The sequence below is a fragment of the Rhinoraja longicauda genome, chromosome 11 (genome assembly GCF_053455715.1).
Source record: "Rhinoraja longicauda isolate Sanriku21f chromosome 11, sRhiLon1.1, whole genome shotgun sequence".
NCBI lineage: Eukaryota > Metazoa > Chordata > Chondrichthyes > Rajiformes > Arhynchobatidae > Rhinoraja > Rhinoraja longicauda.
Window position 1 is genome coordinate 30,747,763 of NC_135963.1, and position 12,736 is coordinate 30,760,498.

The 12,736-nt window shown below is 38.1% G+C and overlaps 1 protein-coding gene across 1 annotated transcript in view; it reads left to right on the forward strand.

Annotated features, from left to right (window-relative positions):
- The window catches only part of frem1b (Fras1 related extracellular matrix 1b), a 113,865-nt gene that overhangs the window by 46,577 nt on the left and 54,552 nt on the right, over positions 1–12,736 (forward strand). The window contains exons 15-18 of the mRNA XM_078407974.1: positions 600–852; positions 4,210–4,404; positions 7,754–7,939; positions 10,465–10,661. Of these exons, the coding sequence (XP_078264100.1) occupies positions 600–852; positions 4,210–4,404; positions 7,754–7,939; positions 10,465–10,661 (831 nt within the window). The remainder of the gene's footprint in view (positions 1–599; positions 853–4,209; positions 4,405–7,753; positions 7,940–10,464; positions 10,662–12,736) is intronic.

Consider the following 12,736-nt stretch of genomic DNA (forward strand, 5'->3'; position numbering starts at 1 on the left):
TGGTGTAGGTGGGACATGTTAGTCGGTGTGGGCAAGGTGGGTTGAAGGGTCTGTTTCCACACTGTATGACACTATGACTATGCTGCATGGATTTTAAGTAGCTCACATTGGATCGAGATGTTTCATCCAGTAATGTAAAGCATTGAAGGAAATTACCAATTAATTGAATGAACAAGAGCTGCTCCAGACTTGGATCCTGGAACACTCACATCTTATAGATAAGATGAAGGTCCCCAACATACATGTGTTCTGATGAAAGCTCAAAAAACTGAGACATGGGCCCAATGATTCTCCCCATGAATGATACCTGAGTAACATTTCCTGTTTTGTTTTAAATTATGAGACATACACTTTGGTCTCCAGCACAGCTCCCAGGACAAATGAGTGCATATACACAATGTGCAAAACGAGAGAGCGTTATGTTCTGTCAAAATCTACCTTCCTTTTTGAGCACTGTGGTGAGTTTATTGTGCGTGCGTTTTTGCTGAGTATATCTGTGGGGTGGAGGGGGAAGAGAGTTAGAGTTGTAAACAATGCAAAATTCTGTCCTCAGTGTTTGATAAACCTGAATTCATCCTCCCCCCCCCCCCCCCCCCAAGATCATACCAATCAATGACAAACCTCCAGAGCTTCAGCCACATTTAAAATCTGGACTGGAATGTCTCGAGGGAGAAAGGGTCCTGATTACCTTGGAGTACCTCTATGCTTCCGATGCTGACAGTGATGATATGAAGCTGATGTACATGATTGCTCGTTCACCATCATATGGAGTGGTACAAAGGAACAACATCATTGTTGACAAATTCTCACAACTGGATATCATCGAAGGGTCAATTTCCTATTTGCATACTGGTAAGAACCTTTTACTTTGGAACTTTTGATCCTTAACTAGGAGGATGCTGGAAACTATTATTCTGCTTGGTTTACAGATTTACTAGCTAAATAGTGATTGACTTTTTCTTTGAAAATTTTCATAATTTTCTACTAACAAAAGCCAGGAACTGAATTAAGTTACATCTCTGAAAAGTATTCAAAATGCTGCAGTATTCAAAAGTATTCAAATTGGCACCAGATGCCAATCAATAAAAAAATCTTTTATAATAGTCTCTGGACTACCTGGACAACCCTTCTTAAAATATTAATATTACATGACATGTGCAGTAAGACAGGCTGCATTTGCAGAGAGAGAAACAGTTTATGTTTAATCTTCAGAACCAAGAAAGGTTGTAATATAAAACATATTAATATACAGAGAAAACAAAGAGAGCAAAAGACAAAAGGGGAGATCGCTGATAACAAGCAACAAAGAAGATATTCAGAGGAAAATGGGATAATATTGCAAGACAACTGTGGATGTTGATGTAGCAAGTAAAGGAACAAATGGAAAGATGTAATCAAGATCAGCATAATCTGAAATGAAAACAAAAAATGTTGGAAACATTGAGGAAACATAGAAACATATAAAATTCTTCAAGGATTGGACAGGCTAGATGCAGAAAAAATGTTCCCGATGTTGGGGGAGTCCAAAACCAGGGGTCACAGTTTAAGAATAAGGGGTAGGCCATTTAGAACTGAGATGAGGAAAAAGAAATTCATCCAGAGAGTTGGGGAAGTCTCTGCCACAGAAGGCAGTGGAGGCCAATTCACGTGATGTTTACAAGAGGGAGTTAGGTTTAGCTCTTAGGGCAAAAAGAATCAAGGGATATGGGGAGAAACCAGGAATGGGGTACTGATTTTAGATGATCAGCCATGATCATATTAAATGGAGGTGCTGGCTCGAAGGGCCGAATGGCCTACTCCTGCACCTATTTTTCTATGTTTCTATGTTTCTATAGGTCAGGTACTATCTGGTGAAAAGGAATTGGAGATAATATTTCAGGCCAATGATAGTTCAACAGAACCTGCAGGTTCTCTTTTCTCATGAAAAAATCATTGACCTGAAACATTAACTCTGTTTCTGTCTCTACAGATATGCCTGATCTGTGAGTATTTAAACCATTTTCTGTTTTACTTCTCTGCTTTAGGGCAATTCAGATTTGGAATATTATAATTACTTATAATATTATAAAGTCTGAAGAAGGGTGTCCACCCGAAACATCACCTGTTCCCTCTCTCCAGAGAAGCTGCCTATCCTGCTGAGTTACTCCAACATTTTGTGTCTAACTTGGAATGTTATAATGTGCCTATTCAAAAAGTTAGTACCTGGAATTTGACTAATTTGGTGAGAGGAGGGCCAATAGCTATTTCACTGGAGATCATGCTAATCCTAAAAATCAATAGTGCAAGAGCCGAAAACATCGTGCTGTGCTGAATAGTCATTACACAAGGAAAGATCTTTCTTTTGCATGCTCTGCTTCCAAAAACTACTGAGAAAACCAGGAACTCTGGGGGGCTGGTCATTGGAAGCCAGAGGTTTGCTGGAGGGGTTCTGTCAGAGATGCGGATTGTTAGGTGAGAAAGATTTGGATCAGGAGTTTCAATAGACAATAGACAATAGACAATAGGTGCAGGAGTAGGCCATTCGGCCCTTCGAGCCAGCACCGCCATTCAATGTGATCATGGCTGTTTCATGGTGGGATTAAATGAGGATCGGTAACTGGGGATTGAAAGGAAGTTTGGGCCAGGAAGTTGGCTCCCCATGTCTGTGCATGATATTACTCCCTCAGAAATTATTTACATTGGGTTCAATACTTCCATCTGAATACTCAGTTATATATGTTTAATCTATAGGTTTTCTTCTGCTCTGAGCAGTTCATAACTGCAAGGATATTTTATTTAACATTATATACTGTATACAATCCAGGTGTCCTCAAATCTAATGGATTATATCATCATATCATATCATATCATATCATATATATACAGCGCGGAAACAGGCCTTTTATCTCGTCCTATGACAATGTGTCCTCTGCTCTTTTTTGAACATTCAGTGTCTCCTGACCCATATTCTTCCCAGCAATGGTTCGGTCCTGTATCCACTCTTGGGACCACAGTGATATCATTAGCTGTAAGGAACACCACCACTGTACAGGGCAAACGACTGAGAATTCGATTTAACATGCTTGCCAACCATTTCACCAAGGCCATCACCTGCCATCACTGCAGCTGTACCGAGAGAACCCTGTTTTAGTTATTTCACACTTGAGTATTACCCTGCCACTTGTTTCAACGACAACACACAATCTCAACGACTATGTTGTGTCTGTAGGCTCTTTTTGGGGTTTTTTTTCACTCAGGTAAGTAATAAATTCATGCCACATGATATATGCAGTTCTTAAATGTGCACACACATTTATCTAAACGATTAATATTTGGCATTGAAAAATTAAATTAAGCAAGTGCATTCCTCCTTTTGCAATTTAACTTCCTTCAGTCTGTCCTTTGAATCTTCTGATAATAATTGCATTTTTGGTGTTTTCTCATGTCATGCTTCTTCCATTTTACTTTTTGTTTGCATGAATGTCTAAATTTTATTTTTCTAAAATGTTAACATGCTCCTAAAGCACCTTATTTTGTTTGGAAAGATATTACTCTGGAATTTTGTCCACTCCTCAGAGTGCTGCAAGTCAAGAAATTATCACAGAGAAACACTTAGTAAAGTTACTAAATGAAGAAACTGAGTTCATCTTCCATGCAGGGGTTTTGCACAGATTGGTTCTCTGCCCTGAAGATGGCAAAGCATCCCAGATGCATTTTCCTCAAGATGACTTCAGGTTTCTACTACTCTTGACTGAAATTTTCATTTTGCCTCGCTCATATTTGCCTGCAGCAACATGCAAATCATCAAAATCTACGAGGCTGCCTTTTAAAACACAAGAGCAGCTTTTTAAATGTCCTACGACATCACATAATTTTTCCCTACAACTGTGCAGGTCTATTTCCTGTTGTGTGTTCTGAATAATGGAACAAATCGAGCTGTATTCAGCCCTGCCACCTCGTCTCACTGCCTGTGGCACCTGCCTACTTGTGTAAATGTGGGCAAGATGTAGAAGACTCAATGAATTCAACTTGGCCAGACTTGAAGTATGTCCAGTCTGTGAATGGTGAAATGGTTAATCATGACCAACATAATGCAGCATAATATGTTGACGAGAGGGTGATGCAAAACTTACTCAAAAGTAGCTGGGTGCACCTGGGATGTTAGATTTGATGAAAATATTGATCCACCATGATATCAATCAAGCATTAATCACCTTTACTTCATTCTAGGTGGTGAAATAGGATACAGACCTTGCATGGATATTGTAACAATAATTGTATCTGATGCAGAAGGTGGCAGAGTGGATGGTTGCTGTTATGATGGACCTCTCCCACCACCAGTGCCACTTCATGGCTCTCTTCCTATCTATGATCTTAACATCACTCTAATGCCAGTCAACAATCAACCTCCTACAATTAAAGTTGGTTAGTCAACAATATTGTATATCTGTTAAATATCTGATGATCTTAGATTTTTTTGGTGTTGTTAAAAAAATGGGCAATGTGTTAGAGAAATAGAAAACTAACACTGTGGTCATCATTGTGTCATTTAATTTTAAATGATTCCAAGGAATATATTTCTGCAATCTGATCGCAAATAATATTCTGTGTATGACCCTTTTGTGCAAAGTATTTTCTGAGGTGATCGTTAAATTCACCTTTTAAAATCTACCCCCCACCTTACTTCATTAGTTGGTTTAAAATAAACACAATAACACAACGACACAATTAACACGATGCACCATGAACTATTATTAAACTACATTTACCAACCCATATTGTAAATCAAAATATATATATATATATTTGATAGAATTCCTTACAGTAACTGTTTTGTTAACATGCATCTAGCTTCTTCTGCTCTGATGGATTAACATTAGCGTTGTCTTTTTCAGACTAAAGATTTGGTTAAGTGGTATAGTTAAATTTGCAACTTCTTGCTTCCTATGGGATTGAAATCATTCTCAGATGAATTGCATTTAATGCAATTACCTCCAGGTTTTGTACAATGCAATAACTATAAAGTATGAACTATAAAGGGCGGCACAGTGGCACAGTGGTAGAGATGTTGCCTTACAGCGCTTGCAGCGCCAGAGACCCAGGTTCAATCCTGACCACGGGTGCTCTCTGTATGGAGTTTGAACGTTCTCCCTGTGACCGCGTGGGTTTTCTCCGAAATCTTCGGTTTCCTCCCACAAAGGCTTACAGGTATGCAGCTTAATGGACAGTGTATGTGTAAATTGTCCCTAGTGTGTGTAGGATACGTGGATCGTTGGTCGGCGCGGACTCGGTGGGTCGACGGGCCTGTTGCCGCACTGTATCTCTAAACTAAGCTAAACTATACAATATGATTCTTGCAATAATGCATGATGCAAGGAACTTTGATTTTAAGCAAATCTGTGCCCAGTGACTGAATTCTTAATGCTGGTACTAGTCCTAAATGGTTGTAAATGCTTCTTTCTTAATACTGCGCTTGACAAAATCAAATATTTACCAAGAATATGCTGTGCTAGGGGATATTATGATGAATTGTTAAAATGTAATAGGTTAAACGAATAAATTATTATTCCGCTATGGGTTTAACATAAAATTCTACTTGTATCCATCTTGGGTAGTGGCATATAGAGTAGCAGCACTTCTGAAATGTGATTTAGTCATATCATTAAGGAGAATGTAAGAACTGGTATGAACAAGGGACGTTGAAACTGCATTCATGCAGAAAGCTGATCAAGGTCACTGATGACAGAGCAATCATCTGCTAGACTGTGAAGTCACCGGAAATATGAATACGTGTGAGTAATTTTCAAGTCCACTATGTTCAGAGTGAAGAATCTGGAAGTATTATATCCACCAAGCACAGATGCTGAACCCCATATGGAAGCTGTAGGCAATCACCCACATGCAGTTTTTGATTTAGGTAAATAGATATGAATATAAAGTTAAAGAAATGGGGTTTCACAACAATTCATAAAGCTACAGTGTTGTGTGGATTTAATTAAACTTTATTAAGCAGTTTCAGGAATATCAGCTAAATATTATCCTTTGAGAAAGGATAATATTTAGCTGATATTCCTGAAACTGCTTAAGTATAATGCTAATGAAATGCTTAATATGCTAATGAAAGAATACATTTGTAATACACTGCAAATAGTTGCCCTTGCATTGGAGCATCTACATTTTTTAAATTGTTATCCCTCCAAATTGTCTCCTATTCCTAAATGATGAGCTAATGTATTATGATTGCCAGCTAGAAAACACATCTGATCTTTGTCTTTGCACTTATAGCCAAATCTCTGGAATTCTGCACGTGTTGCTCTCTATCTGTCCACCTTGCTACCTCTCTATTCTTTGAAGACTCCCTTTAAAATCTATCTTTTTGGCCAAACGTTTGATAATCTTTCATAATATCTCCTTGCAGAGCACATTAAATTTTGTTTCTTAATGTCCCTATTACTAATACCTTATTGAAAGTCTTCTGAAAATCCACATGCAGTACTCTCACGGATACGCTGATTTATTTTGCAAAATTCGTGAATCAAACATGATTCCCTTTCATTAGTAAATGCTGACTCTGTGAATCTTATTATTCTCTCCGAAAAAATCTGTTATTATTCCTTCATCATAGATTCCAGAATGTCTCTACTACTTGCATTAGATTAACAAGTTGGCATTTTCCTGTTTGTCCTTTTCCTATGTAAATTGTGGGCTCCTCCAACCCATAGGAACTACTACAGAATTAATATATATCTTAGGAAAATGGTAACCAGAGTGTTCACTTTCTTTATGACAACCTCCTTCAAAAGTCTGGTTTTGATTATCAGATCCTTGGAATTTATTGGCTTTTAGTATCTCAATATTCTCCAATACTTTTCCTTATGAATATTTTATTCAATTCCTCACTCTTGTTGGACCCTTTGTTCTCTGGTATCTTTTGTTGCCATGAAGCCAGATGTTATGGCCTCACTTCCCTTTATGGCAAGGTTATCAATTAGCTTTTCTCCATTGCATAGTGAGATCTAAAATATATATTTTCCAGTTTGTTCCTCAATATATTGATCTGGAAATCATTTTGTATACATTCCATTAATTCTTTTTTCACCTTATTGCAGAATAATTGATTCATCCAGTTTATATAGGTCCTTCCCAGTTTGCAAATGCCTGTTATATATACAGTCCACACATACAAACAAGCATTGAGGTGGTCAGCAGAATGGATTTGTCGGCTGCTGCAAGGCTGCAGGTTTCTTCTGCTGTGTGGGTTATGAAGAGTTCACATGAACAGAACCTTGCCGAGGCCTGGGGATGACCTGCATATACTTAAACAATTTTCCCAATATTCAATTTGCTAGCCTATAAATAATTCCTCCCAATGTTTCCTGACATTGCTGTTTCTTAACTTGGTGCAAAATAAACCTAGCTCCATTTCAACATCTGCCAAGTCAAAATTGTTTCTTTCATTTTTGCCTGCCCTTGCTAACGTGGAATATTATGCAGCAGATTTAATCACCCAGCAATAATTTTCCATAATGGCAGTTGGATCATCGAGCAAGTTCAAGAGACAATGAAAAATCCAATATATACATTTGGCCATTCTTTTTCCTGAAATGTTCATTTTGGTTAGGAATGAACATTCCTGAAATGTTCATTTCGGTCCAGTATCAGTTGGACCGACCGGCCTGCTTCCATGTTATGACTCAGTTGCAGTGTTGCAGTGCTTATCAGAGTTGCAGTGCTAATTTTGTTGTACAACACTTTATAACCTCTTCTTTTATAGGAGATATTTTTGCAGTGGATGAAGCATCGCAAACCAGTTTGCTATTGGATTTCCTTTCTGCCACAGATGAGGACACCATCTCAGATGAACTAATCTTTGAACTGGAAAGCTTGCCCCAGTATGGATATCTGGAGAACATATTGCCATCACCAGGATATGAGAAGAGTAATGCTGGAATAAACATAGGTAAAATATAACAGTTTAATCTCAAGTGCAACAAGCAATCATTTAAATATATCTGCCTAATAACCAACACAACCGCAAATATGTAATGATCAAAAGACCATTCCCGGCCTATGGACACATGTACATATGAACAAGTTCCCATAATAATAAAAAATAAAATTCAATGTTGATACAGACATTCACTCTTACAAACGATGGAGCTAGTTTCCCCTATCTCTACACTTTTAGTAATTGTTCTTCCTTATCAATCTTATGTACTTTTGATGGAATTCATTACAATACGTGGAGGTTTGATTATCATATTGAGTGATTGTTGTGTATTTTCAAACTTATGGACAAAATCAACTTAAAAAACTGTAAAGCAGAACAATTCTTAACCCAGGGATGGACTGTATTAAGAACAAACGTAAAAAAGTCAAATAAATTATTTTAAACTAATATTGAAGTTTGATAAAAGATATTCTCTTTTGAGCTGAAATATAAATAAGGACAATCAACATGGCTTTGCATATGGAAGGTCGTGTCTTACTAACCTGATTGAGTATTTTGAGGAGGTGACAAAGATGAGGGTAGGGCAGTGGATGGTGCCCACATGTATTTTAGTAAGGCATTTGATAAAATCCTGCATGGTAGGCTGAACCAGAAGATTAAGATGCATGGGATTAACAGTGAATTGATCATGTGGAATTCAGGCTGAAGGTGTGTGAGCAGTGGAGTTCCACTGGGATATGTGCCGGGACCTCTGCTGTTTGTGATATATATAAATGAATTGGACGTAAATGTGGACAGGTCGGCTAGTAAGTTTGAAGATGACACCAAGATTTCTGAGCTCGAGGACAATGAGGAAGGCTATCAAGGTATACTTCAGTATATAGATCAGCTACAGAAATGGGCAGAGAAATGGCAGATGAAGTTTAATTCGAGCAAGTGTGAGGTATTGCACTTTGCGAGGTCAGGAAGTCAAATGTAAGGGGTAAATATACAATTAAGGGCATGATCCTTAACAACGTTGATGTGCAGAGGGATCTTGGGGGTGCAAGTCCATAAGTCCCTGAAACTGGCAATACAAGTAGAGTGGTTAAGAAGGCATATGATATTCTTGCTTTTATTGGTCAGGGCATTAACCTATACAAGTCAGGAAGTCATGATGCAGCTTTATAGGACTTTGGTTAGGCCCCATTTAGAGTATTGCTTGCAGTTTAGGTTGCTCCATTACAGGAAGGATGTGGAGCCTTTGCAAAGGGTGCAGAGACGGTTTGCCAGAATGTTTCCTGGATTTGAAGGTCCATGGTAACCTGATTGCGTTTTTTGAGGAGGTGACGAAGGTGATCGATGAGCCCAATTATAGACTGAATCATACTATCCTGCTGGAGGCAAAATGTGTAGGAAGGAACTGTAGATGCTGGTTTAAATCAAAGATAGACACAAAATGCTGGAGTAACTCATCGGGACAGGCAGCATCCCTGGAGAGAAGGAATGGGTGGCGTTTTGGGTCGAGACCCTTCTTCAGACTGGAGTCAGGTTAAAGATGGGCAAAGAAACCTCTTAATTGTGAAAAGCAAACAGCTACAGATCTGACTCTTGATTATCTGCAACTATAGACTTAACTGATGAATCAATACTGGTTCAAAGTAAGAATTGGAACGGTTCATAATTTAAAGTTTTATACAATACAATTTTTAATAATGTAGTTTTTATTGACTAGAGTCAATATTTTAAGATTTTAAGAAAAAATGATTTCAGTTTAAGTTCAGAGCTGAAGGAATTCTGATTATTATATTCCTTGAGTTCTTTTATTAATGTAAATGTGCAAATTGATGAATGATGAGCAATCTGGGGTAAATTCTACCACCCTCTAAAAATTGAAAACAAACATCGTGATGACCAATCAATGTTTGCCTATTGTTGGCAGTGCAAGGCAGTGTGATAGTTCTTCAGAAGGCCACCATCATAAATATTCAGCTTTTGTTTGGAGCTTATTGCTTATAACCCACTAGTTCTTTGCTTTGTAAACCATGCTGATCATGGTGTCCATCCATAAACTTCTAATAGCATGGACATTGCAGTACAACTACTCATGGTGTCCATCCATAAACTTCTAATAGCATGGACATTGCAGTACAATTACTCATTACACGTGTGCACGGAGTAATGGTATTTAATGATCAACTTTGGATTTTAACTTTACTGACCAGTGTATAAAGAATCATGTGTTTTGCTAAGGAATTTCTGTCCGAAATCAGGTGCTATATACTTAAAAACATGTTCTGTCCCAAGACCTTTGATTCATTGTTCATTCTATCTTGAATCAGTCCGGACTAGAGTTCAGTATCTTTAGTATTTTGGCTGCAAGACTCACGTATTGTGCTAAATATAGAGTTGAGAAACTTTGGAAAATTATAGCCTGTTTCCCAGGATCCCAACTGGAGGAATGTGACATGAATGTGAATTATTTAGAGGGATCTGCTTAGGTTTTTATGCAATTTGAAACCATGGATCTTTAATCTAACCTGTTTCTTTAATAGCTTCCTTCAGTCTGCAGCACCTCAGGGCAGGTTACATCAACTATGTCCAGTGCAGACATAACCAGATGGAGCCTACCGCTGACCACTTTATGGTATCTGTTAGTGACGCTGTACATAAATCCATGGCTGTGCCATTTTATGTTATCATCAACCCCATCAACGATGAAACTCCAGATTTGCATCTGGGAAACATCACAGTGAGTATGGACATAGAAAAGAAAAGAAAAAACCATTCATGCTTATTCATGATCTGTGCCAGTTAGTTCAGACTTTATTTTGTATTTTATCCCGCATAACAATTTTCGTTATTTGTAACAGCTCACTGACCATTTGGTTGCCATTAATCTGAAAACCAGGCCACATTTAGTTGTTTGAATTTATGGGGAATAAAATTCAAATTAGTGTCACCCCGAGTACATTGGGCAGTGTGTGTCATGTGTCATTGGATTGCAAATACCCAATAAGTACATTCTCACTGTGCTTATGACGAGAAGATGGCGGACTATATTTTCCCCTTATACCTGCATATTTAGGTAAATTATCACTTTTAATTCTTTTCTCATTTTTACATAAACAAGTAAAAGTGGAAATGTAAGATAATGCTAAATGATGAGATTAATAGAGTTATCTCAGGTGGTGATTAAATATGCCAAACTTGGATTTGGTTAAAAGCAGCCTGAAGCGTCTGTAATTTTTTGAAATTGTTCAGGATACACAGTTATTATTGGTATCCTTGTTAGTATTTATCCCACAACCTAAGACAATAAAATAAGTTATCTGGTTATTAACATACTGCTACATGTGACAGCTTGCTGCATTCAAATTAGGCTTTTAATCTACTTTAAAGCAGTGCCTAAACATTAAAGGCAGTTCATTGTATGTACATCATACGGTTGCAATGAGCACAATATTAAAATAATCTTTCATAAATATGGAAGATGTTTTTGTACAGATGCCGAGTAAAATGAGGAATTGGTTCAGCTATGATGTTTCCTAGATTCTTCTTTCAGCTGATTGCTTACACTAAATGAGTGAAATTCAAAGCGAATCTCAGACACCTTCTCCTACCGACCCCTAGACCATGACCCCACAGACAAACACCAGGCTACCATCTCCCAAACCATCTCATATCTCATTTATTTTGACAATCTTTCCTCCACAGCCTCTGGCCTTATAGTTTCCTGACACTATATTGCCCATTTCCTTTTGTTCTCAAAATCCACAAAGAGAACTGGCTGGCCCATTGTTTCTATCTTCTCCTGCCCCACCGAGCTCATGTCCAAATATTTTGATCTATCTTGTTCCCTCTTGACCAGTCCCTTTCCACCTATAATCTCTTCACCAATTCAATAACTTCCAATGTCTTGACCCCAACTGCCTCATCATTACCATGGATCATTCCTTTACCACCTCCATTCCCCTTGAAGAAGACCTCAGTGCCCTCTGTTTCTTCATTGAACAGAAGCCCACTCAGTTCCCCTCAATTAACACTCCCCTCCACCTGGCGGACCTTATACTCACCCTTAACAACACTTCTTTTGACTCCTCACACGTTTGTCAAGTCAAAGGTATAGCTATAGGCTCCAGATATGCCTGTCTTTTTGTTGGCAATGTTGAACACACTTAGTTTTAAATGCACCCTGCACCATTTCCCATCTCTTTCTCTGGTACATCAACAACTGCATTGGGACTGCCTGCAGAACTCTTTGATTTAATCAACTCCACCAGTAATTTCCATCCTGCCCTCACTCTGACATTTCTTTATTCAATTTTTTTGGCCTAGTATTTTGTTTGGCATAGTACCTGTTGTCAGCAAGACTTTTAGCTTCAAAATAATTTCCTAAATTAGGCATGCCATAACCTCCATGTTACTGTTGTAACTTGTGAATAGTCCATATATATTTCTTCCAGAGGCATTAGTTGATGAGTACTTTTGAAGAACCTAAATGCGATGGAAATGCAGAGCAATTAACTTCCACCATGCATTTGTGCTCCCTCAAAATTGTGCATTCCCCCCACCATAATGACAATGTAAATTCCTCCACCCACATTACTACAACTCTCTGGAGAACCACAAAACTGTAGATGCTGGAATCTAAAGTAATGCACAAAGTGCTGGAGCAACACTGCTAACCTACTGAATTACTTCAGGACTTTGTATTATACCACAACCCAATGTCCACCATCGCCCATATTTCTGGCCACAAATTTGCAAGCCCTGCCGAAAAGCTTATAATGCATGCTGAAGAAACGAACTATCCGTGTTATCAGT